Below are 26,128 nucleotides of genomic sequence, written 5' to 3' on the forward strand. Positions count from 1 at the left end.
GAGCTTAGGACCAAGGCAGCTGAAGGCACAACCGTCAACAGCATACATATAGAAGAGATAAATTCCTACCTGTACCATTACCCCTATCTGACTATATTCTGACCCTTTCTCCAGATACACACCTGTTTGCATTCTAAGCCTATTTATATTGTCCTCTTTAATGACCCTGATAACTTATTCCATGCATTTATTCTGCTTTATATAAATTGGGAAAAATATAATTGAAACAAGGAGAGCATTGGAGCAATCCATCAGGGAGTGGAGAATCAAGGATAATTGGGGAGCAGAATATCACGCAAGGTGGCAGTTGGATAATTTGGAGGGCAGTGGAGCGGAGTCTCTGGAATGGGAATTTGACTTCTGTTCCTGAATTAGTACTTGACTTTTATTCTGCTGAATCAGCTTTCATTTTGCTAATTCTAAAAACTGTAGTTAAAAGTTTATGGTGAATACATCAATCAAATCACTGCTGAAAAGTTATTTTTTATAGTTTTCCATGAATATGTTCTTTCCGTAACTTTGTTTTACTCATTACAGCTGGAAAATTACTTGAGGCAAAGTTTTCCGACTATTTTGCCCAAAAGGAGGATAGCTGGCTGTGTGACTGTAAAAATACTCAGCAAAGAACTGTTTAAAAACAGGCTCATTAAGCAAGAATTCTGCCATTTCTCTTTCATTATTGAATATAATGATGCGTTTCACTCAGAGGGCATGACCTAGCACATTTGAAACATTCCATCACCTGCAGTGGTTGAAGTGGACCCAACAATGCAATAAAAATCAGTAACTGCAGCCTGTATTTAAAGAAGGTGGGCCAAATCTAGAGAGCAGATAATTTTAGTCACACATTCCAACATAAAATAACAAATGAATTAGGTCACTTCTGATCGAGGGTCACCTCAGAAATATTAATCATCTGATGCTGAGCGATTTGCTGTATATTTCCTGTTTTTATTTCAGATTTCCAGCAGAAGACAGGGATAATGGGCAGGTACTCTAATTGGTCAGATGCGACTAGTGTTTATTAATGATTTTGATGATGGGATAGAAAGCCACATATTCAAATTTTGCTGATGACAGAGGTGGCATTGTAAGCAGTGTAGATGGAAGCCTAAAATTCCAGAGAGATTTGTGGATTTCAATGTAGGCAATTGTGCGGTCATTCACATTGGATCTAAAAAAGAACAGGATAATTTGTAAATGGTGAAAAGCTAAAAACAGTGGAAGTCCAAAGAGATTGTGTATTCAGGTACTAAGATCATTTAAAAGTCATGAACAGGTTCAGAAAATAATCAAAAAAGGTCAATGGATTAATGGCCTTTATCTCGAGGACTAGAATACAAGGGGGTGGGGGTCATGCTTCATGTTTAGACCACAGCTGGAGCACTGAGCATTTCTGGGCACAACACCTTGGGAAGGCTAACACCGAAGCTGCTGGTCGTTTTGAGGGAGAGATCTGAGTTTTATGCCAAAGCCTTCCACTGCAACAGAAGGAAGAGAGATGTCACAAGGGAGCCAGAGGCCTGGCACCTGGGGAGGGCAGCCCCTCATTTCGCTAATGAGAACCTGGATCTAATGCTGGAGGCCATGAGGGAGAGGAGGGAGGTCCTCTTTTCAGAGGGTGGCAGGAGAAGGCCACCTCATCAGGCAGCAGGGATACCTCCTGTGCAGCATCATCCCCCTCTGCCGCCGCCTCCTTTTTTTGCACGCTCTCTCTCGTGCGCTCTCTCTCGCGACGAACGGCTCCAGGTTGATGCTTTGGCCTGGCTGCCTGCCCTTTCCTCTCTGGTGTCCTCCTGCTGCTGGGGGCTCCACTCTTCCTGTGGAGGGTGTTGCCCCTCCTCGCCACTGGGCCCAAAATCTGACAGTGGTGCCATCATTGCCAGCTGGAGCCTTTCTTTTGGCAGGTGCCTAACCAGTTTCCTTTTTTTATTAGTGTGGGAGGCGGTGGCGTAGTGGTATTATCACTGGACTAGTAACCCAGAGACCCAGGATATTGCTCTGGGGACATGGGTTCAAATCCCACCACAGCAGAAGGTGGAATTTAAATTCAATTAATAAATCTGGAATTAAAAAGCTAGCCTAATGATGGCCATGAAATCATTGTCAATTGTTGTAAAAAGCCATCTGGTTCACGAATGTCCTTTTGGGAAGGAAATCTGCTGTCCTTACCTGGTCTGGCCTACATGTGACTCCAGACCCACAGCAATGTGGTTAACTCTTACATGCCCTCTGAAATGGCCTAGCAAATGGCCACTCAGTTGTATCTAACTGCTAGTACTGTGGGTGTACCTATCCCACATGGACTGCAGCAGTTCAAGATGGCGGCTCACCACCACCTTCTCAAGGGCAATTAGGGATGGGCAATAAATGCTGGCCTGGCCAGTGATGCCCACGTCCCATGAATGAATGAAAAATAAATAAATAAAAATTATTTGTTCCTGGGATGTGGGCATCGCTGGCTAGGCCAGCATTTATTGTCCATCCCTAATTGCCCATGAGAAGGTGGTGGTGAGTTGCCTTCTTGAATTGTTGCAGTCCATGTGGGGGTAGGTACACCAACAGTGCTGTTAGGAAGGGAGTTCCAGGATTTAGACCCAATGACAATGAAGGAACAGCAATGTAGTTTCAAGTCAGGATGGTGTGTGGCTTGGAGGGGAACTTGCAGGTGGTGGTGTTCCCATGCATCTGCTGCCCCTGTCCTTCTAGGTGGTAGAGGTCGCAGGTTTGGAAGGTGCTGTCTAAGGAGCCTTGGTGCATTACTGCAGTGCATCTTGTAGATGGTACACACTGCTGCCACAGTGCATCGGTGGTGGAGGGAGTGAATGTTTGTGGATGGGGTGGCAATCAAGCGGGCTGCTTTGGATGGTGTCAAGCTTCTTGAGTGTTGGAGCTGCACCCATCCAGGCAAGTGGGGATTATTTCATCACACTCCTGACTTGTGCCTTTGTAGATGGTGCAGGCTGTGGGGAGTCAAGAGGTGAGTTACTCGCCGCAGGATTCCTAGCTTCTGACCTGTTCTTGTGGCCACCTGCTATTATATGGGGCTACTCCAAGTCAGTTTCTAGTCAATGGTAACGTCCAGGATGATGGTGGGGGATTCAGCGATTTGTAATGCCATTGAACGTCGAGGGGAGATTGTTAGGTTCTCTCTCATTTTTGAGATGGTCATTGCCTGGCACTTGTGTGGTGCAGATGTTACTTATCACTTACCAGCCCAAGCCTGGATATTGTCCAGCTCTTGCTCATTTCTGCATGTACTGCTTCAGTATCTGAGGAGTCACGAATGGTGCTGAACATTGTGCAATCATCGGTGAACATCCCCAAATCTGACCACCTGATTGAAGGAAGGTCATTGATGAAGCAGCTGAAGATGATTGGGTTTAGGACACTACCCTGAGGACCTCCTGCAACGATGTCCTGGAGCAGAGATGATTGACCTCCAACAACCACAACCATCTTCCTTTGCGCTAGGTACGACTCCAGCCAGCAGAGAGTTTTCCCCCTGATGCCCATTGACTTCAGTTTGCTAGGGCTCCTTGATGCCATGCTCAGTCAAATGCTGCCTTGATGTCAAGGGCAGTCACTCTCTCCTCACCTCCTGGAGTTCAGCTCTTTTTTTTGTCCATGTTTGAACCAAGGCTGTAATGAGGTCAGGAGCTGAGTGGCCCTGGCAGAATCCAAACTGAGTGTCACTGAGCAGGCTGTTGCTAAGCAAATGCTGCTTGATGGCATTAGCAGCCTTGCCCCCTGCTCTTCTGGCCCCGTGATGGCAGAGGAGTGCTGACTCCGTTCAAAGCCCAGGCATTGAGTTCCCACTCTTGCTGCCACCTGCTCAGCACCAATGTCACCCCTTCCCAAGTGCCGAGTCTCCCTTCCCCCCACTGGCCCTCTTATGGGGCAGGGGTGATGCCATGGGGCAGCCATTCTGGCATTCTCACTTGTCTGCTGACACTTGTGACTCCTACTCTCAAAACTGTTCTGGAAGCCCTCCCCCTCATTTACCAATCAGCAAGATGAGCCTTGTGTCAATCAGTAAAACATGCAAAGTTTGCAAAATGGCCAATTTAACAAAAGACTGGAGATTTCATGGTCCATGATGCATTTTTCAGTCGTGAATTTGGTAGGGCCCTATTTATGATCCATAAAAGCGACTGCAGACCCATTGAAACATACTGAGGGACTGGAGAGGGAAGAACTTTTTTTTTTCGTGTATTAATTGTAGTAAAATTGTAAACATTTTAAAACCATTTGTTTCTAATTTTGCTACATAGAAAAACAGGAACTTTTCCCCGGAGTTTGGTGTCAGGTATTTCAAAGCAGATCCCAATTTTAATACAAAATTATGTCTGACTTTAAATGAATGCGACATGTTAAGATTGAAAGGTTCTTCAAAAAAAATTATTCTATACTTGCTGTCTTCTTTAGGTCTGATCTAAGGAGAGAGGGCTCCATTTACCACTATGCCACATTTGGATTTGTCCTCAGGTGTTGGTCTCTAGGCCAGCTGGCCTCCCCTGTGTAATATGGAAACTTGGATACAGAAGAATGAAATGTGAGACAGCCTGTCAGTGTTTAGCTTGTGTAACAAGGCGATTAATCTAATGGCAGATCCATAAATCCACGTTCTCATGGGCCTACAATGCCACTTGTTCTATACATGCCAAATTGTTAGTACTTATGGGTGGTATTGATGGAAGAGGTATGCATCTGCCAAGAGCTGCTGTTCTCCAAAATAAGTGGTAGGAGTCACCTATTTAGAATTTGTCTCTGGAATGGTTGCTATAGAGGTTATAAATAAACAACAGAACTGTGCTATTTTTCAGATATGGTTTGCCACAATGACTTTACTTTTTTCCCAAAAATATACTTTTATTCATAAAAATCTGTTTTAAAAAAAAAGCATTACAAAACAGTTCAAAACCGCACCACGTTGACATTCCAAAAAGTGCAAAGGAAATCAGTTTTCTTCAATACAGGAGTGAGTTGCCTCACAACCCTTCCATTCCATTTTACATGCCATGCACATTTTACAGCAAACCCATATTTGGTGTATACAGCTCGAGGGGTTTCCCATGGATCCAGCCCCTCAGTTCACCTTGGTGGGAGGGATCTTACACTGTGGTCTTTCCCCAATTGAGCCTTTGCGGCGGCTGCCCCAAGCTTTAGTGCATCCCTCAGCACATAGTCCTGGACCTTGGGATGTGCCAGTCTGCAACATTCCATTGTGGACAACTCTTTGCACTGTAAGACCAGCAAGTTTCGGGCAGACCAAAGAGCGTCTTACACCGAATTGATAGCCCTCCAGCAGCAGTTGATGTTTATCTCGGTGTGCGTCCCTGGGGACAGTCCGTAGAGCACAGACTCCTGTGTTAGAGCTGCTTGGGATGAACCTCGACAAAAACCACTGCATCTCTTTCCACACCTGCTTTGCAAAGACACATTCCAGAAGGAGGTGGGCAACAGTCTCTTCCCAACCACAGCCACCTCGAGGGCATTGTGCGGAGGGTGTGAGACTCTGGGCGTGCAGGCAGGATCTGACTGGGAGGGCTCTTCTCACCACCAGCCAAGCTATATCTTGGTGCTTGTTTGAAAGTTCTGGTGATGAGGCATTCCGCCAAATGACTTTGGGAGTCTGCTCAAGGAATCATCCGACTGGATCCACCATCTCCTTTTCCCGTAGGGCCTAGAGGACATTCCGTGCAGACCACTGCCTGATGGATTGGTGGTCGAAGGTGTTTATCCGTAGAAACTTTTCCACGAAAGATAGGTGGTACGGCACGGACCAACTGGATGGTGCGTTGCGCGGCAATGTGACCAGACCCATCCTTCGCAACACTGGGGGCAGATAGAACCTCAGCATGTAGTGACACTTGGAGTTTGTGTACTGGGGGTCTACGCACAGCTTGATGCAGCCGCACACGAAGGTGGTCATCAGGATGCGGGCAACGTTGGGTACATTTTACCCGCTGTATCAAGGGGTTTGAGCATCGTGTCCCTCCGGACCCGGTCCATTTTGGATCCCCATATGAAGCAAAAAATGGCTCGGGTGACTGCTACGGCGCAGGAGTGGGGTATGGGCCAGACCTGCGTGACGGACAACAATAACGTGAGCGCCTCGCACCTGATGACCAGGTTCTTACCCACAGTGGAGAGAGATCGCTGCTCTCACGTGTTCAGCTTATGGTACATTCTGGCTACTCGCTCCTTCCAGATTTTGGTGCACGCCCCGGCCCCTCCGAACCATATACCCAGCACCTTCAGGTAGTCTGACCTGACAGTGAAGGGGACAAAGGACCGGTCAGTCCAGTTCCCAAAGAACGTGGCCTCGCTCTTGCCGTGGTTAACTTGGCTCCCGAGGCCAGTTCGAACTGGTTGCAGATGCTCATCAGTCTGCGCCCAAGACAGCGGGTCCGAGCAGAAGACGGGAAGGTCATTCATGTATAGGGAGGTTTAAACCTGGGTGCCTCCACTGCCTGGGATTGTCACCCCTCTTGTGCTCGCATCCTTCCTAATAGATTTAGCAAAGGGTTCAATACAGCAAACAAACAAGACAGGGGAGAGAGGACAGCCCTGTTTGACTCCAGATTGGATCCGGAAACTTTCTGATTCTTACCCATTGTTTTGAGACTGCGCTACTGATGTTTGTGTAGAGCAGTTTGATCCAATTGCAGATTCCCTCCCCAAACCCCATTTTGGAGAGCACGTCCATCATGTAGGTGTGTGATATCCTGTCAAAAGCCTTCACTTGGTCCAGGCTGATGAGGCAGGTGTCCACTCTCCTGTCCCGTACATAGGCGGTAGTCTCACGCTACTCAGGGATACAATCAGAGATCTTCCTGCTGGGTATAGTACAGGTCTGGTCAGGGTGAGTCACCAACTCCAGAGCAGACTTGACACGACTGGCTATGGCTTTGGACAGAATCTTGCAGTCAGCATTAAGCAGTGAGATGGGCCGCCAATTTCTGATTTCTGCCCTCTTCCCCCTTCCGCTTGTAGATGAGGGTGATGATGCCTTTCCTTGTGGATTCTGACATGCTGCCGGCCAGAAGCATACTCTCGTATACTTCCAGCAGATCCGGGCCGACCCAGTCCCACAGGGCCGAATACAACTCAACCAGTAAGCCATCGCTTCCGGGAGTTTTACTCGTCTCAAGGACTTGACGGCCTTTGTCAACTCGTCCAGGGTTAATAGCTTGTCCAGTCTCTCCCTCATGCTGTCATCTAAGACCTCTGTGATGGATGACAGGAAGGACTGGGAGGCTTTGCTGTCTGTGGGCTTCGCGTCATACAGCCCAGCATAAAAGGATTTGCTGATCCTTAGTATGTCAGACTGCGAAGACGTTACCGAGCCATCCTATTCCTTCAGGCTTCTGATCACAGAGCTCTCTCTGTGTACCTTTTGGAGGAAGTAACGCAAGTACGTTTCATCCCACTCAATGGAGCGGTCTCTGGACCGGACGATGATCTTGGAGGCCTCCATGGCAAAGAGCGAGGCCAGTTGGCTCTTCACCTCATGGAGGTCCTCCTTGACCTCGACCCCCATCGACTGCAGCCAGAGCAGATTTTGCATACTTTTCTGGAGTCGGGACATTTCCATCTGTGTCTCTCTCACCCTCTGAACACTTTTGAAGATAAAGAACCTCTTGATGTTCTCTTTGATTGCCTCTCACTGAGGTGAACTGGAGACTTAGAGGGGTTTCACGGTTTTCCAACCTTTGCAATCCCATTTGAGTTCCTCCAGTGTTCTCTGGGGTTAGCAGTGTAGCATTGAGCTTCCATGTCCCCCTGCCAACCCGCTGGTCATCCTGTGACAGTCGGCCAGTAAGAGACAATGGTCGGAGAAGAACACTGGCTTGACGTCGGTGGATCTGACGGTGACAGCACGGGACACAAACGGGAAGTCAATCCTGGAACGGGCAGACCCGTCCGATCTTGACCAGGTGTATCTACGCTGTGCTCCGTCTGCAGGTTTGCTGAAGACGTCGTACAGTTTGGCATCTTTTACTGTATCGATTAGGAATCCGGACGTAGTGTCCAGTTTGCTATTGTCACTGCCGGGTCGTCCAGCTGCATCGATGATGCAGTTGAAGTCACCGCCTAGAATGCTCGGCCTGGACGTCGCCAGTAGCAGTGGGAGCTGCTGGAAAACTGTCAGCCGCTCGCTGCATTGAACCGGGGCGTACACATTGATCAATTGGAGCGGAGCATTGTTGTACATTACATCAGTTATGAGGAGGCGACCGCCCACCACCTCCTTTACCTCGGAGATGGTGAAGTTACCTCCCCGCAGCAGAATATCCAGGCCGGAGGAACGGGAATCATTACTCTCTGACCAGATCGATGGCCCGTGGGACCACCATCTCAACCATTGCCTGTAGGGGCTGAGGTGTGGTACTCCACACTCCTGCAGAAACAGTAAGTCTGCTTTGACCTTGGCGAGGTAGTCCAAGGTTGAAACACATTGCGTAGTGGATTTCATGCTACGCACGTTAATTGAAGCAACCCTTATACCCATTTTTAAGTTAGTTGTTGCTTCCCACACCATTTGTCCTTGCTAGACCCAGTCCTTTGGTATGTTCCTGCATACCCATGGTGTAGACAAGCTGTTTCATGTTCGTGGGGCTCAGAAACTGCTCCTGGTTTCTCTTGCAGGGTTTGTTCCGCTGAGGTGACACTGGGGGAGTCTTGAAGACAGCAAGGATTGGGCTATCGTCTGCTGTTTCCTCCTCGAAAACATTACTGCTCCCGGCTTCCTGGAGCTGGAGTGTACCAGACGTGTCGTTGCCCTCTGTTCCGGAGCTGGGATACACTGGGCGTGTCACTGGGTTCGGCGGTTTGGGTCGCGCTGGGCCCATCACAACTTTCAGTGCCCAGGGGCTGGGGGGCTTCATCTTCCAGCTCCCTTGAGTTCTGTCGCTTCTTTTGTCAGTGCCGTCGTTCCGACACTTCCTCGTCCAGTGAAGAGGAGCTGCTGTAGTCTATCTCAGACGGTAGCCTCCTCTTGCCACTGGTTTGGGTGGTGACCTGTTCCACTTTAGGCAGATTTTTCCTTGTGGTTTTCTTTTGTACCACTTGCCACTGACCTGTTTGACCATCAGCTGCCTCCTCCTCCATTAACTCTGGCTGTGGAGGAGGGGTTTCCGGGCACAGAGTAGGTGTTGGGTCGCTGGTTTCAGCTGCATCCCCCTTCTCAGGTGGGCTTTCCTTGCAGTGGAGAGGGTAGTTTGTCTCCTTCCCAGCACCCGACGCATTCATTGTTCTTTTTCCCGGCCTTCTCTTGGGGCTTGCCGCCTGAGCATAGCTGAGGCAATGTTTGGGGCAAGTTTTGTAGAGGTGGCCTGCCTCACCGCACAGGTTGCAACACTTACTCTGTTTACAGTCCTTGGTCTGATGCTCTTCTTTCCTGCAGTTCTTGCAGACAACTGAACTAGTTAGCTGCCATGTGACCAGATTTGCCACAGGTGCGACAAACTCTGGGCTGCCCTGCATAGACTAAGAAGCCTCGACTTCCCCCGATAGCGAAGCTGGAGGGAGGGTGAATGATGGCTCCGTTGGCATCAACCTTCGCGGTCACCTTGACCTGCTGCTTACTTGTCCAAATCCCAAGCGGGTCCCTGACATCAGTGCTGCTGCCGACCACTTCGACGTACTTGGCTAGGAAGGTGAGTACGTCCACGACAGGAAACTGGGGGTTATAGAGGTGAATTGTCACCACCTGGTCACGTTGTGACGGCAGCGTAAAGAGCGGCTCTGCTGTGAGGATGGACAGTGGCACCTGGTTTCCCTTCTCTTTGAAGACCTTCAGTAGCTTGATGCAACCCGCCACATTCTTAAACGTCACGTCGAAATATCCACTGCTGGGGAAGTCCTGCAGGCAGAAGATGTCTGTAGCTTGGAATCCATAGCAATCGATGAGGATTTTCTTGATGAAGGTGCAATCAATCGGTGCATCTCCTTCCTTGTCCGTCACCACCACCCGAACGGTGTTACGCACTCCCTGGCCTGAAGCTCGAAGATTGGTTATAGCCATTTTACTCAGGGACCCGTCTGACAGGATCCACTATTACAGTGCTGTTGTTGAGCAGTGTTGTAAAGTAAATATGATGCCAGGAGCCACATTAAATAGATGGCGTTAGAAAAGTTACTGCTGGTGGTGCCACCTCTTGTTTCTGGCCACGGTGACAGAAGGGGGTGACTGAGGATTCAGCCTGGTCATTTTGACCTCCACGTTTTCCTAGTGATCTTGTTGATCTTCCCAGTCACATTTAATTTCCAAACAACTGCACATGTACAAATTTGCATGTTGTGTGTTGCTCTGGGTGTTGTGAAATTCTCCCCACACAATGTAAATGTGATCCTTTATCTGCAGCGTTTGGAGCTCCAAGGATATTAAAGTACCATTTCAATTTGTTGTGCTTCTACAGAATGAAAAAGACACTTATTTAAAGATAATCAGGGTGTCTTGCAACATTGAAACCATCATAATATTCCAAGTATGTGTTGATATACCACTGGAGTTTAAACTGCTAAAATTGCAGATCTTAGTTTCGCATCATAGAGCATTGGGAAGCTTCCTGCTGCTTGACCAGCTAGGTTTACTCTATGCAGCATATTGGCTTGCAGGCTTATAAGGAGCTTAGCGGAAAGAAGGGGCATTTAGCCTGCTAACACATTCCATGGACACTAGCCATCCTCTGTACCTATTCCAAGTGACTAGTTCACTCCAAAATAAAAGCAAAATACTGCAGATGCTGGAAATCTGAAATAAAAACAAGAAATGCTGGAAATACTCAGATGAAGGGTCACAGACTTGAAACATTAACTCTGCTTCTCTCTCCATAGATGCTGCCAGACCTGCTGAGTATTTCCAGCATTTCTTATTATTTTAGACTAGTCCATTCCTGTTGGCTTCATAAATCAAACTGGCTGGTTGGTCATCAGTTGGCGTACTGCAGATCTACCTGGATCATATTTCATTTTATACAATCTGTCACAGAATTGATTCAATTCTAATCACATTCTCTTTTCCTGTCATCTTGGAGCCCACATGACCGTAAAGGGAACTTGCTTATCACCTTCTCAAGATAATAAGTATTACTGGACAAGTCCAAATGCTATAGAATATTGCGGAGAGGTGAACACTATGGAAATGAGCTGAATGAGATATATAACTTACGGAGAGGTGTGGCATGGTGGTAATGTCACTAGACTAGTAACCCAGAGCCCCAGGCTAATACTCTGGGGATATGGATTCGAATCCTGCCACGGCAGATGGTGGGATTAATAAATCTGGAATTAAAAAGCTAGTCTAGGGGTTACCATGAAACCATGGGTGATTTGTTATAAAAACCCATCTGGTTCACTAATGTATTAAACAGCTACAAAGTCTAAGAAGAGGAATGAAACCAGACGGACCACCCGGCATCGACTTAGGCACCAGAAACAACAACAGCAAACTCGGTCCTATTGACCCTGCAAATTCCTGCTTACTAACATCTGGGGACTTGTGCCAAATTTGGGAGAGCTGTCCCACAGACTAGTCCAGCAACAGCCTGACATAGTCCTACTCACTGAATCATACCTGACAGTATCCCAGACACCACCATCACCATCCCTGGGTATGTCCTGTCCCACCGGCAGGAGGAGGTGGCGGCACAGTGGTATGCAACTGGGAGGGAGTTGCCCTGGGACTCCTCAACGTTGACTCCAGACCCCATGAAGTCTCATGGCATCAGGTTAAACATAGGCAAGGAAACCTCCTGCTGATTACCACCGACTGCCCCCCTGCCACTTTGGCTGATGAATCAGTGCTTTTCCATGTTGATCAATTGAAAGAAGCACTGAAGGTAGCAAGGGCACAAAATGTACTACAGCAATGGACAGGGCTAAGCGATCCCACAACCAACAGATCAAATCTAAGCTCTGCAGTCCTGCCACATTCAGTCATGAATGGTGGTGGGTAATTAAAGAACTAACAGGAGGAGGAGGCTCCACAAATATACCCTTCCTCAATGATGAGGGAGCACAGCTCATCAGTACAAAAGACAAGGCTGAAGCATTGGCATCCATCTTCAGCCAGAAGTGCCCAGTGGATGATCCATCTCTGCCTCATCCTGAGGTCCCCAGCATCACAGATGCCAGTCATTAGCCAACCTGATTCACTTCACTCCATGTGATATCAAGAAACTGCTGAAGGCACTGGATACTGCAATGTCAATGGGCCCTGACAACATTTCGGCAATAGTACTGAAGACTTGAGCTCCAGATCTTGCCGCGCCCCTAGCTAAGCTATTCCAGTACAGCGACAACACTGGCATTTACCTGGTAATGTGGAAAATTGCCCAGCTATGTCCTGTGCACAAAAAGCAGGATAAATCTAACCTGGCCACTTAACGCTCCATCAGTCTGTTCACAGTCATCAGCAAAGTGATGGAAGGGGTCGTCAACCATGCTATGAAGTGGCACTTGTTTAGCAATAGCCTGCTTAGGCGCACTCAATTTGGGTTCCGCCAGGGCCACTCAGCTCCTGACCTCATTACGGCCTTGGTCCAAACATGGGAAAAAGAGCTGAACTCCAGAAGTGAGGTGAGAGTGATTGCCCTTGACATCAAGGTAGCATTTGACTGAGTATGGTATCAAGGAGCCCGAGCAAAACTAGAGTCAATGGGAGTCGGGAGGGAAAACTCTCCATTGGTTGGAGTCATGCCTAGCACAAAGGAAGATGGTTGTGGTGGTTGGAGGTCAATCATCTCAGCTCCAGGACATTACTGCAGGAGTTTCTCAGGATAGTGTCCTAGATTCAACCATCTTCAGCTGCTTTATCAATGACCTGCCCTCCGTCATAAGGTCAGAGTGGGGATGCTCGCTGATGATTGCACAATGTTCACCATTCGCGATGACTCAGATACTGAAGCAGCCTGTGCCCATATGCAGCAAGACCTGGACAACATCTAGGCTTAGGCTGATAAGTGGCAAGTAACATTTGCCCCACGCAAGTGCCAGGCCATGACCATCTCCAACAAGAGAGGATCTAACCATCTCCCCTTGATGTTCAGTGGCATTACCATCACTGAATACCCCACTATCAACATCCTGGGGGTCACCATGGACCAGCCACACACATGCTGTGGCTGAAGAGCAAGTCAGAGACTGGGAATTGTGCGACGAGTAACTCCCCTCCTGATTCCCAAAAGCCTGTCCACATGTCCACAAGGCACAAGTCAAGAGTGTGATGGAATACTCTCCACTTGCCAGGATGGGTGCAGCTCCAACAACACTCCAGAATCTCGACACCATCCAGGACAAAGCAGCCCACTTGATTGGCACCCCATTTGCCACCTTCAACATTCACTCCCTCCACCACTGACCCACAGTGGCAGCAGTGTGCCATCTACATGATGCATTGCAACAACTCAACAAGGATCCTTTTGACAGCACCTTCCAAACCCATGACCTCTACCACCTAGAAGAGAAGGGCACCACCTACATTTTTCCTTCCAAGCCCTACACCATCCTGATTTGGAACTATATTGCCATTCCTTCACTGTCACTGGATCAAAATCCTGGAACTCCCTAACAGCACTATTTGTGTACCTACACCCCAAGGACGGCAGTGGTTCAAGAGGCAGCTCACCATCGCCACCTTCTCGAGGGCTATTAAGGTTGGGACATAAGTGCTGGCCTACCCAGTGATGCCTACATCCCCTGAACGAATATAAAAATAAAATTGTGTCAATCACTGTTCCTTGTTTTCTAGGGTCTGGATATTCTTATACTGGAAGCCATGATGCTGATTACAGTGTTCAATATTCAGGAAGCAGTTCTTACATAGATTATAAAGGTAAGCTGCTCATTTATAGACACATCTGTAATATCACTGATGTCTTAATTATGTAGTCAAAATAGTTATTTTCATACTAATCATAATCTTCTAGTTACATAAGTAAAGTCAAAATGGATGCTCTTGCATTCATTTTATGAGAACTTTGGAACTTATGAAGAAAAGTTAGTTACAAATAGTTGCTTTTTATTATTTTCTCTCCAATTCCCCCTTCATGCCTGCTAAAGGAGCTGACTGATTTTTGGGGTTCTATTGGCACCAGCAATCCTTCTGTACCCCTCAAATGTCATTCTTCACATACTTAGTGAGTGTTAGCTGGTTGAGTGCAGCTTATTGTCTATTAGTTAAATACAAGATAATAAATGCTATGATATTTGGAAGCGATACCAATTGAAAAGGGTAGAAGCTGAAAATGAAATGAATGGGATATTAAGCAGAATACAGATACAATGTATCTGGAACAATTATGCCACAGTTACCAGCACATTCTTAAAAGTACCGTTTAATGGGACAGCCAATAAATAAAACTCCAGTGATATGTGATCCTAAGCAGGATCATGAAGTATTTCAAGTCACATTGCACGCTGGTTGAGAAATCTATGCTGATCCATTTTCTAATTTGCAGTCCGCTGGTGCAGATTCAGAATCTGGAGTAGTGAGTTTTTATGCTGGCTTCATATCTCTGTAATGATGGAAGCCAGACACCAAAAGCTATTAAAATAACATTTTGGGGTAATGCATTGACTAGGGTAACATCAGCCCATATAGATGGTGCGTTTTCTTATAATTGCTATATTTGGATACAGCTATAGTGGGAACCTCTCATCACTATTTCAAATAAAATCATAAACCTGTTCTTGAAGCTTTTAAGGTTTTCTAGAAACAGTAAAGATTCCCACTATATTGTCATTATTGTTAACAGATGGGGACCAGATGACCTTCATTTGAGAAGGATGCAGAAGGAATTGTCCCCTTCAAGAGAAGGGGAGATGATTAGCAAAGTAAATCAAAGTTTTTTTTTCTCTAACTACTTTGTTGTGGAGGCATGAGGTACTCAAATTTCGGTGGATTTTCTTCAATAGCAAAGAAAACATCATAATTTTAGGCGCTATCACACCAGCTGCTCCACTCTCTCAATCCTCTGTTTAATTTTGAACTTTGCTAAAGGGTGACAACACTAGCCACATGTTTGCATCTCACTCTCAGCACTGGTGCTAATAATGTTGCCTCGCTGACACCTGCTACTTTACACTTGCCTGTTGGCAATGGGGCTCCAGTGTCCTCCAAAACTCTACAACTGAGACAGTAGCTACCCTCCTGAAGTGGTTGGACCTGCACCAGTAAATAGTGAGATATTGTGGTAAATTCAGCATCAAATATCATGCATTGATTAGGAGTCGTCTTACTGGAGCCAAGCAAAACCGTATCTTTTAGATGGGCATAAATCCTTCAGTTTAATGTGGTCTTTATATTGCATATCTATTATAGTGTTGGATTTGATTTCTAAAGGGGCCTCTAGTTTTTAAAGCTGAGTCTCTGACCACAAAAATTGTTTTTTGAGTAACTGCAGAAGTCACTGCACATGTAGTGGCTTTAATACTGTGATTGTTATTTATTCAGATACAGTTGTTTTTGATGTTGTAACTAGTGCCGTGAAACTGGTCTGCAACATAATCATGAAATTCTGAAGATGGATAGACTGTGGAAAGCCCTAAGATACAGCATACCTAAACTTCCAAAAGGCATTTGGCAACGTCTCTCATGAAAGCCTATTAACTAAAGATGTTGGAATTCTTCATTAACCCTGGGAATGGATTAGAAACTGGTTGAAAAGTGGAAAGGATTAGTGGAGTTAATTCAAGGTGAGGGGTACTAAAGTGGGTGCTGAGGGCTTGGTATTGAGACCACTATAGTTTCTCATTTACATATACTCCATGCAAAGCAGTCAGAGTTGCTGATGACACCAAATTGGTGGGGTAACAGTATTGGAGGAAACCATTTAAAAATCAGAGTTGAACAAAATAAACCATGGACAGATTAATGCTTAATGAAATTTAATGCTGATAAATGTAAAGTACAGCACATAGGATGCAAAAATAAGCAACACATACTTTATAAATGGCATCTCAATAGCAAAGGATGAAATGTAAATAGACCTTGGAGTTTCAGTAGGCTTTATGCTGAACATGTCCAAACAATGCAGAGAAGCAGTCAACACCAGCAATAGACGATTGAACCACACAGTTAAAACAGCAAGCTATGTCAAAGGAAGTCATGATCAAACTATATAGTGCTATGGTCAGACCACACTTTGAGCACTGTGCCAGTTCTAGGTTTTATCATAAGGGGTCTGGAATATAAAATACATAAAATAATGATTCTCCTATATAAACCATTACTAAGACCCTATTTAGAGTATTGTGTGCATGATATTAGGCTGTATAATAATGACAAGATATTGAGGCTTGAGAGTGAGTACAATACAGATTCATTCAATTGCTGCCTAATACTAATGTGAAGCAAGACTAGAAAAATGGGATTTTAAAAATTAGAACACCATAGACTACAGGGTGATAGAAATCTTACAAAAGGATGCAACAGAGCAGATAGAAGTAGAGGCCATAGATCAAGATTAAATAGATTTAGAACAGAGAGCAGGAGAAACTTCTTTATTCTGAGTTGTGCAGTTGTGAAATTGACTTCCAGGGTTAGTGGCTAGGGTAGAAACTATACCAGCATTAACAGTTGGATAGGTAGATGAAGAAAAAGGACTTGAAGGGATATAGAAATAGGGTGGGTGCATGTGATTAGTATTATATGGTTGTGTAGAGCATAAACACCAACATGGATTGGTTGGACTGAATGGCCTGTTTCACTGTTGTAACCTCTATATATTTCTGAGACTCCAGGGAGACATTGAAGTACTCCAGGTAGTGCGGAGAAGAGCCACAGGCTGATCCCTGGTATCAGGGGCCTGAGATGAGGAAGGACTAGAGATGCTGAAGTTTTTCTGCCTGGAAAGGAGGCATCTGAAAAATCATAGAGCTATATAAAATAGTAAATGGCATGGATAAGGTAATTCTGGAATATTACTTTGAACTAAATTATAGGTCAAGTTTCAAATGTGTAAATGACAACTTTTGGACTGATACCAGGTAGTTTATACAGAGAGTGATCAACACTTGGAATGAGCTTTTGGGTAGAGTGTTGGAGGCAACAACCCAAATGAGAGACTGCAATGGAGGGACTGTTAGGTATTTTTGGATGGATTAACTAATGTGGGCTGAATTGTATTCCTCTTTAGTAATTATCTAATGATGTTGTGACCAGCAGTATCATGGAAGCAGTGTTTTCATTTGTATCATCCCTGCAAATATAGAAAAATGCATGATCTGCTTCCCCGATGGTTCAGTTTGTAAAAACAGTCTGAAGATGATTTTTGGCCCTCCTTGGTCTATATAATTCAATCCCCAGTTTTTGTTGACTGGCAGGTTTCAGCTGCAGTGGTAATAGGTGCATGGGAATTGCTTCCTGGGCTACGGAGAGGGGAAAAAGAATTTCCTACACTCCCCACTCTTGCTAGAAAGTGCATGTGTATTGATATTTGCGCAGGATTGGGCTGACTGTGCTGCCCTCTGGTGGTTAGTTAATTTGCTGACATCTATTGCATGGGCTCAAATGAACTTGGGCAAGGTCGTGGAAGGCAACTGGCACTTGTGAATCCCACCTCAGCAAGAGTCAGCACCTTTCGGCAAGGAAGGTAGAAAATTGGAGGAGAAAAGAAAACATGGCTGTCACTGACCACTCTAACCAGTAATTTATTCCTTTACCCATTTCGACCTTTCTCATTCTCAGCATTATATCTTATTCAGGCCAGGAGTTGCCAGTTTAACTTAGAAAAATGAATCCTATCGGAGCAGTCTGGACTGGAGATGAAATGGGAAGGAAGTTATTTGGTATTTTTAAATGTTGTAATATTCAGATTATCATGTAAAACATTATTGTAATTTTTACTTGTCTTAATTTAAATGGGTAAAATTGTCTTTGCCCAACTTGCTGTCCTGATGGCTGAATGGGTAATTACACCATGTGCTGTGGTGCTGAGCTCTGCAGGTTTGATTCCAGCAAAGGGAGAGATACTATAATGTGTCTTGGTTTCTGTAAGGCAGCCAGCTTGTGGAGGTCAGGTGAGACCCGGTTCAGCTTTGGATAGCTAATTGAGGAGGTACTACAGCGTACTGTTGTCCATGGAACCATTCCCCAACTTGAATTGAAAAAAGTGGTAAGAAAATCTAAATAACCATCTCTCTTGAACCTGAACTTTTTCCAGAGCCAAGATGGTGTTATCCATTGAGAATAGAAAATGGTGAAGTAGAATGTCGTTCACCAAGGGGTCCAAACTACAGAAGCACACTTGGAACACGGTGCCAAATAACTTGTGACAGAGGATACAGGCTGCTAGGCCGAAGGCAGGTTGAATGTAGAGTGACCAGGTACTGGTCCGGAATCGGCAGATGCAAAGGTGAGTCTGTGGGAAAAGTTGTTGCCTTAAATCTCGTGCCAATTTCCCCAGTGGCTCAATTACTAAAGGCAGCATGCAACAGAGCCATACAAACCAGGAAGGTTCTCGATTCAACTTTTAGTCTATGCTCAGTAAGCTGCATTTAGCTGGGATAGCAGACTGTGCTACCATAAACTTCAGCATTCCTGGGCTTGGAAGGGAATTAAAAAATGACCTGGTGTTATCATTCAAGATCATTATCGAGTGACCATGCTGTAACATGTGCATTTATGGATGCTTGGTGAGGGCGAGATCAGGCCCAGCTGTTACCCCATTGTTGAATAGCCTGCTGACTTTCTCATGTGAGTGCCCTCAGTTGAAAGTGGATATTTGGGCAAGGTAGTGGACAGTGACTGGCTGCTGTGGAACCATGTCTAATAGGAGTCACCTCCTTCAGAAGAAGGGAAAAAATGGTGAGAACCAAAAATCTATTGCTAATTAACTTTTGTATGCTGATTGCTGTTCAGTGCTTCAAAAGCCATAAATGCCAATAACATTTTTGGTTTTATAAATAAAAGCATGAAGTACAGGGGAGGAAAAAAAACTAATGATGAAATTGTGCAACAGATTATTTGGGTCACAATTAGGGTACTGTGTTCAGCTTTGGGTGCCCCATTATAGTAAGACATTAAGTCTGTGGAGAATACCCTGGGTAAATTCTTCAGTATAATGCCAGAGATGGAAAAGTATAGTTGTGAGGAAAGACTTCAGATACTGAGACACTATTTCCATTTAGATGAGAGAAGAGACAGATGAGAGAAATTTCCTTACATCGGGTGTTGTGAGAGCATGGAATGCTTTTCTACACGGAATGATGGAGGCATAGACTATTCCCCTTTCAAGGGAAAACTGGATCATTAGATGGAAAGCAAGATGTCGGTCTTTGGGACGAATGTAACGCGGTGGGAATAGATTAGGATTACTTTCGCAAAAAGGTAGCACAGATACAATTGAGATAAATGACCTCCTTCCCTGATGTAGAAGAGCAGGCTTGAGGGGCTAATTAGCCTACTTCTGTTCCTACGTAAACATTTATAGTTCTATTGGCTATTGTGGACAGAAATTGTCACTGGAGACAATAGAACATTTTGCTAAAATATTGCAAGTCTGGGAATTTTCACACCGGCCTTACTTGCACAGATTTTATGTGTTCCCTTTTATTTATGAAAACCATTCTGCCACATTAATTGCAATAGGCAATAAAGATGGTCAGGTGCAAATTTTAAGTCGCATAATTTTTTTAAAAATGAAGCTTGTCCTTGCTCTTGCTGGCATTTTTCTGTTTCTGGAGTTGGAACCTCCCACCTTTCACCCTTCCACTTGATGCTCTCTGCCTCGTATTACATGGGAGCAATATAATGAGATATATTAGTTCCTTGTGTACATTCTTACAAATGAGACAAAACAGTATAACATTATTTGTACAATATGGCAAAATCTTTGGATGATTCCCAAAAAAACGCAATTCGAAACCTCATCAATACACACTCCAATGTAGCAGAACAATAGAGACCATTCATTGCAGTCAGACATTATGAATACGTTCCAGGACCAATTCTACGGTTTAAGGAAAAATGGAGATTATTAACTACACATGGCAGGGTACACAACAGTGGGGAAAATTTCTTGTCTGTTATTTGTAATGAACTTATAAATGCAACCTTTATACATGCTCATAAATAGCAAACGGAGGATACCTTGCCACAGTATGTACTGATCTGTGAATGCAGAAAATGTAGCAGTTGTAATATACTCTGAGATAAAAAGAAAAAATTCAAACACTGGAAATCTGCAATAAAAACAGAAAATCCAGGTCTGTCATCGTCTAAAAAGGCAATGCAATGTTTCACTGAAAACGCTTCAAAATTGAAATGCCTTCATTTTAGCCTCCCTTTGTGCATGCTCATCATGCACAATTGCAAGATCTGGGGAAGACATTACATATTCTTCAACTGTGACCAGGAAACATTTTACAACTCCTGAGATACCATCATTTTAACTATGTTGGCCCTTCAATATCATTGTGTTATTGCACTATTGAGATAAGCAGCTAGTTTGGAGAGGATGTCAAATTCTGGGGGATTACATGTTGTAACATCTATTTTGATTGCTTCAAAAATATCATGTTCTATTTTTATTTTGCTGAGATAATAAAGTCCACCGCGCAGAATACCAACAAGGTTGAAAAGAATAGCAAAGGTGAAGCAAATCAAGAAATACAGGTTGGTAACACCAGGCTTGGGTTTGAAAGGTTGTTGCATTTCTGTAATATAAAAGTGAGCACAAGACTAATTGTGACTAAATGAGGAGCTGAAGTAACATTCACCTATCCGGATTACTGGGGCAAATTACATATCCCCACTGATAATTTAGTTCCCTTATGTTTAGTTTCTTCTAGTTGGTTTTCCCTGTTCAGATCTGATCTTCACTCCTTTTTTAAAATAAAAGCACACAGTTGAAAATATCAACCGTAATGCAGTCAGGGCAGCAGTTTGGGGCATTGCCCTCAGCAAGCTTGAGACAGCGAGAGAAGAAATCAGTCAGATTTCCTGTTCCTAATCGCTATCTAATGATCCCTGCTGGATGCGCATGTGTATTCATGTCAGGTGAGGCTTGTGTTCAACTGTGATGCGTTCTATGGTTGAATAGTCTGCCAGCACCTACTGTCCAAGGTACAAAGGCTTCTGGCACTTGTGGAATTGAATCTCTTCACCTCCCCTACAACCCCTCTCACCCCACCCCTACCCACTCCAGAAACAAAAGTCAGTTGCCTTCTGAAGAGCAGGGAAGAAATTTGTTTCATCATTGGATACCGATTCAGCCTTGAAACTTAGCCTCTGTTCCTCCAGGATGGAGGATATTATTTTACAGAACTGTATGTATTTATCTTCATACAGTATCACATCATGCTGAAATGTGTTACTGATTAGTGCATAAACCTCAATTGAAATTATTGTCCTGAGGCACATTGCTCAATATAAGATTATGCATGAGCTGCTGAGTATGGGGAATGGGAGAGGACAGGAAGTTTAGAACAGATCTTTTTTCCAGGTTTATTCCCTGCCTTGACCAAACTTCAAATAAAATGGATGCCTAAAGTTTTCAGGCACTGAGATGGAGGAAGCCTCTTCCATAAAGCTTGTGCTGATCCTGCCCCTCGGCACACTTAATGGGTTATGTACCACTGGTGCTTCCTTTTGTTTGAGCACTATAGCCTTGAATTTGTCGAGTTTCATGTATCCTCTGTCTGCTTTTCACTCTTGTAATGGAAGACAGAAGAAAAAAGCAAATTAAAAAGCAGATGAGATGGAGGACAGAAAAAAATATATAATTCGAATAGTGAGGTATCATTGTAGGGTCATAAAGCTTGCTGCCCCTTCCTCTCAAAAAAGATAATGTTCTAGAAGGATCATGTTTTATCAGATTATCATCTCCTGATCCTTTTGTCAACTGTCAAAACACCTCTTCGGCCCCCAATTGAAAGCAAGGGTTATACGGAGAACACTTGTACATTGTTTTCCTCTGGTTTATGTGGCACTGGGAGATCTGAGAACTAACTTCCTTCAGTCTCCCTTTCTTCCTTCCATCAACAGACTTTCAAAACTCAAGCTTGGTGTTGTAGTATAAGGGTGTCAAAGGGTTAATCTTGAGAGAATGTAAAGATTACCATCCACTATGATCATGTGGGAGAGACTCGAACAGTTACAGCGTGGCTTTTGAAGGAGAGACACAAGCTAGTGTGGAGTATGTATAGTTGATATGCAATAAAGTTTAATGTTTAAATAATACAGTCTAAGACCCTCTCTGGCTCAACTCTATACGGTGGCAACATAAAGAACCAAACATATAACATGGTGAACAGTGGAGAGATCCTACACCCAGAAGAAAACACTTGAAGCAGCTATCATCCTTCAGCCAGAAGAGAGAATTTAAAAGAAGTATCTGAAGAGTAAAACAAACTACAGAACTTAGAAGGCTGAGAGAAGCTCCATAGAACAGAAGCATGGCTGAAAAGCAAGCGATCTGGTGAGTCATTGTGCCAACAATCAAGGAATCCCCGTTTAATTAAAAGCCTTTGAAAAGCTTAAAAATTGATTTTCTAAAGGCTCCGTGTGAGAACGAAAGAAAAAGTGAAAATCCAATCCCTCACTCTTGCTGAAAGCGAGCCGGAGAGTGGGGAAACCCCCCAAAAATCATGTAAACTGAAAAGAAAGTCTGATCGTGAAGAGAAAAAAATTGCGGGAAAAGTCTGAAACTGGAAAAAAAATCCCAGGAAACCCTCGAACACAGCACAGTCTCCATTAATGCATCCAAGCCTGAAAAAAATCATTAAAGCTGTCAAGCTTGAAGATGAATAAATAATCTCTAGTTCTCAAAATGCAAAAGGGAAAACCAAGGAGCTGTCTATCCAACAGCTCTGTCAATTCCAATTGCCAGCTGTGTAAACATATGTGAACTGCTTAAGAAAAGGGGAAACCCCTAGAAAGCCTGTAAAAACAACAGGAGCACTGTCAAGCACCTGCTACACTCCATCAAAGCATATTAGCTTGAAAAAAAATTTCTTAAAGGGGAACTTTAAAATAAAGTATACAATTAGAAAAAAAAATGGATCAAACATTGGGAGTGCTGGAGAGTTTCAAAAGTCATGAAGGACTCCGACTCAAAACTGGGAACTGTGGAGGAAAGGTTTCCTTAGATATAGAATTGCATCAAAATTGGACAGCAGGTCCGAAGAAGAGCAAGTGAAAATATTATTATTTTTAATTGGCACTATAGCTGATATAGCAAGATGACGTATTGATGAAGCATCAGCCACATTTGACCAAGTCTTAAATGCTTATGATTCCTACTTCAATTTGCGCAGTAATAACAGAACAATCCTGCGAGTTCAGAGAAGACCTTGGTTCATGAAACCTCCTGCAACTGTTCAGTTCAATCACGAGAGGCACCAGGAAAAAAGGTACACTGGGGGGTGGGGTGGGAGAGGAGAGAGAAGCAAAAGACAACTTTAAACCCTGCCATTGATGTAGCGCCAGAACTTCCCACAGGCACGAACAATGTCCTGCCAATAGATCAGAATGTTTTTACTGCAGAAAAATCGTGCATTTCAGGAAGATGTGCTGAAATAAAATCTTGACTACCACAAGTTCTAAAGAAAAAGTAGTTAAGATTAGAGAAGTAAATGAAGTTAAGCAACCTCTTACAGCAGATGAATCAAAATATTTTCTGGATGAGATCAATGATCATTTTGGTCAGCACATGTACATGTCAATGGACATATCACTAATTTCATACTCGACCGTCACATTTGATCCGGTGTCATCAGAGAGAGCCATGGCTATCTACACACTTTCTGCAACCAGCAGAAACCCAGTTACATGGCCCAGGAGGTGTTGTACTTCAAGTAAAGGGGAAGTTACAAGCAACGCTTCAATATAAGGGAAAGCAGATATTAGAAACACCATATGTCCTTAAACAAAAAAAATCAGGAGTTCTCACTCTTAAGCAGAAGAGCTTGTATTGACCTTCATCTTCTAGAGAAAGTTGAAGTTAAACAACAAGAATTCAGGAGCCAGGACAGAGGGAGATTCTCCCCCCGACCCCGCCCCCCCCTCTCCCACCCTGACCTGAGCACTGCAGTGTCTGGATTCCGTTGGAGAGAGAACCTGCACAACACAGCACAGCCCGCTATGCCGCTTAAAGACTAACAGCGTGAGAGAAATACAACGTGTTCCTTCAGGAGTACTACACAGACAAAGAACTTGGGAAGAAGCAAGTCCAACAAATTTGTCAGCTACACAGACAAGATTAAACAGAACCTCTAATTTCCACCCAATTCCCAACTAGACCGATTTTTAAAAATGTTTTGATGGAAGATCCTATTTAATTATAATTGATTACTTCTGAAGGTGGATTGAGGTTGAATGGATGTACACAACAACTGAAGCAGTCATCAGAGTTTTGCAAGAAGTTTTCACAACACGTGGTATACCTGATCAGATAATATCCGATAATGGACCACAATTTGCAATTGATTACTTCACGCACTTTGCAGAAGAATGTGGATTTGTTCACCTAATAAGCTCTCCTAAGTATCCGCAATCAATTGGAGAAGCTGAGTGAGCAGTCAGAACCATTAAAGCTATGGTGAAAAAAAAAACCAAGACTTCTCATTCGCACTTCTGACATACAGAACTACTCCGTTGTTGTGTGGAGTAGCGCCATCAGAACTCTTAATGGGAAGAAAACTTTGAACGCAACTTCTAATTCTACCCAAGAAATTACTTCCAGGATTGCAAAGCAAGGATTATCAAAGTACAAGACAAAGAAAAGTTGTATCAAAAACAAACAGACCCATAATGATGACAAAAGGAAGCCTACCGAGGTTGTCAGAAGGGCAAAAGGTATGGGTATGAGACCAAAGTAGAGAAGGAAATTATCCTGAAAGACGAGAATCAACTGTGATCTTATCTATTACGAACTCCAGAAGGTTCTATACGGAGAAATAGAAAGAATCTTATTCCTTTACGTCAAAGACGTCAATCGGTCATACATTTAAACGACTCAGATGATGAACCAAAAATTCAAAAAGCACCAAATACTACAAACCTCAGTGAAGGCCGTCCAAGTCAAGACACAAGGGATCAGAGAAAGACTACCAATCTTGCACATCCGACGACAAGATGATCAGGGGGAGTTGTAAAGCCTCATAGGTTGAATCTATGAAGAGACTTGGTTGTGGGGTGGGGTAACGAGAGATGGGGTACCATGCAAATAACAAAAAAAAAAGTGAATGTTTAGTTTAATTTAGAGATACAGCACTGAAACAGGCCCTTCGGCCCACCGAGTCTGTGCCGACCATCGACCACCCATTTATACTAATCCTACACTAATCCCATATTCCTACCACATCCCCACCTGTCCCTATATTTCCCTACCACCTACCTATACTAGGGGCAATTTATAATGGCCAATTTACCTACCAACCTGCAAGTCTTTTGGCTATTGGGATAAAAACTTGGGGGGGATATAGTATAAGGGTATCTAAGAGTTAATCTTGAGAGAATGTAAAGATTACTGCCTACCATGATGAGATAAGAGATCATGTGGGAGAGACTAATGGTTACAGTGTGGCTTTTGAAGGGGAAACACAGGCTAGTGTGGAGTTAATATAGTTATGAAATAAAGATTAATGTTTAAATATTACAGTCTAAGAACTTCTCTGGCTAGACTCTATACTGTGGCAGTATATGCAACCAAACATCTAATTGGGTGTCACCCAATCACTACTCATGATTTATACAGGATTCTCTCAAGGGTAAAAATTTTAATGGTGGCATAAGTGAGGTGGAAGCTGAGTTTGATGGGACATCAGCTCTACTCTTAACCTACCACCATTTCAATGTAAACTTTGGATTTAGTTCCGATTTGTATATTCGTGGCTGACCCTGCTGCAATGTGAGCAGAGTCTAGTGGCTTACACCCACATGGCTGGAATTTGAGAGTACTGCTACAAGTATTTATTGGGCTGCAGAAGCCTCTTAAAGCAGAGCTGAGCAGGAGTAGTTCCTTGTAAGGTGGTCAGTGGAGATATTGGCACAGCAGTTCAAGAATCACATCTGCAGAGTTCTTTCATGCTGTAGAAAGTCCCTGTTGCATAAGATGCCAAGCAGATGAGCTGCCCCCTATGGAATGCTAGGGTACACTCCCTAAATGAAAGTTGT

At 44.2% G+C, this 26,128-nt stretch overlaps 1 protein-coding gene across 3 annotated transcripts in view; it reads left to right on the forward strand.

Annotated features, from left to right (window-relative positions):
• srpx2 (sushi-repeat containing protein X-linked 2) overlaps nt 1–26,128 on the forward strand; it is a 126,250-nt gene that overhangs the window by 17,235 nt on the left and 82,887 nt on the right. For 2 of the 3 annotated variants that reach the window (XM_068047579.1, XM_068047578.1), the window contains exons 3-4: nt 13,760–13,843; nt 18,174–18,365. The exons of the other annotated variant lie outside the window; for it this stretch is intronic. In XM_068047579.1, coding sequence (XP_067903680.1) covers nt 13,760–13,843; nt 18,174–18,365 — 276 coding nt within the window. The remainder of the gene's footprint in view (nt 1–13,759; nt 13,844–18,173; nt 18,366–26,128) is intronic. 3 annotated transcript variants of the gene reach the window in all.

The sequence above is a fragment of the Heterodontus francisci genome, chromosome 15, assembly GCF_036365525.1.
Source record: "Heterodontus francisci isolate sHetFra1 chromosome 15, sHetFra1.hap1, whole genome shotgun sequence".
In the NCBI taxonomy this organism is placed as follows: domain Eukaryota; kingdom Metazoa; phylum Chordata; class Chondrichthyes; order Heterodontiformes; family Heterodontidae; genus Heterodontus; species Heterodontus francisci.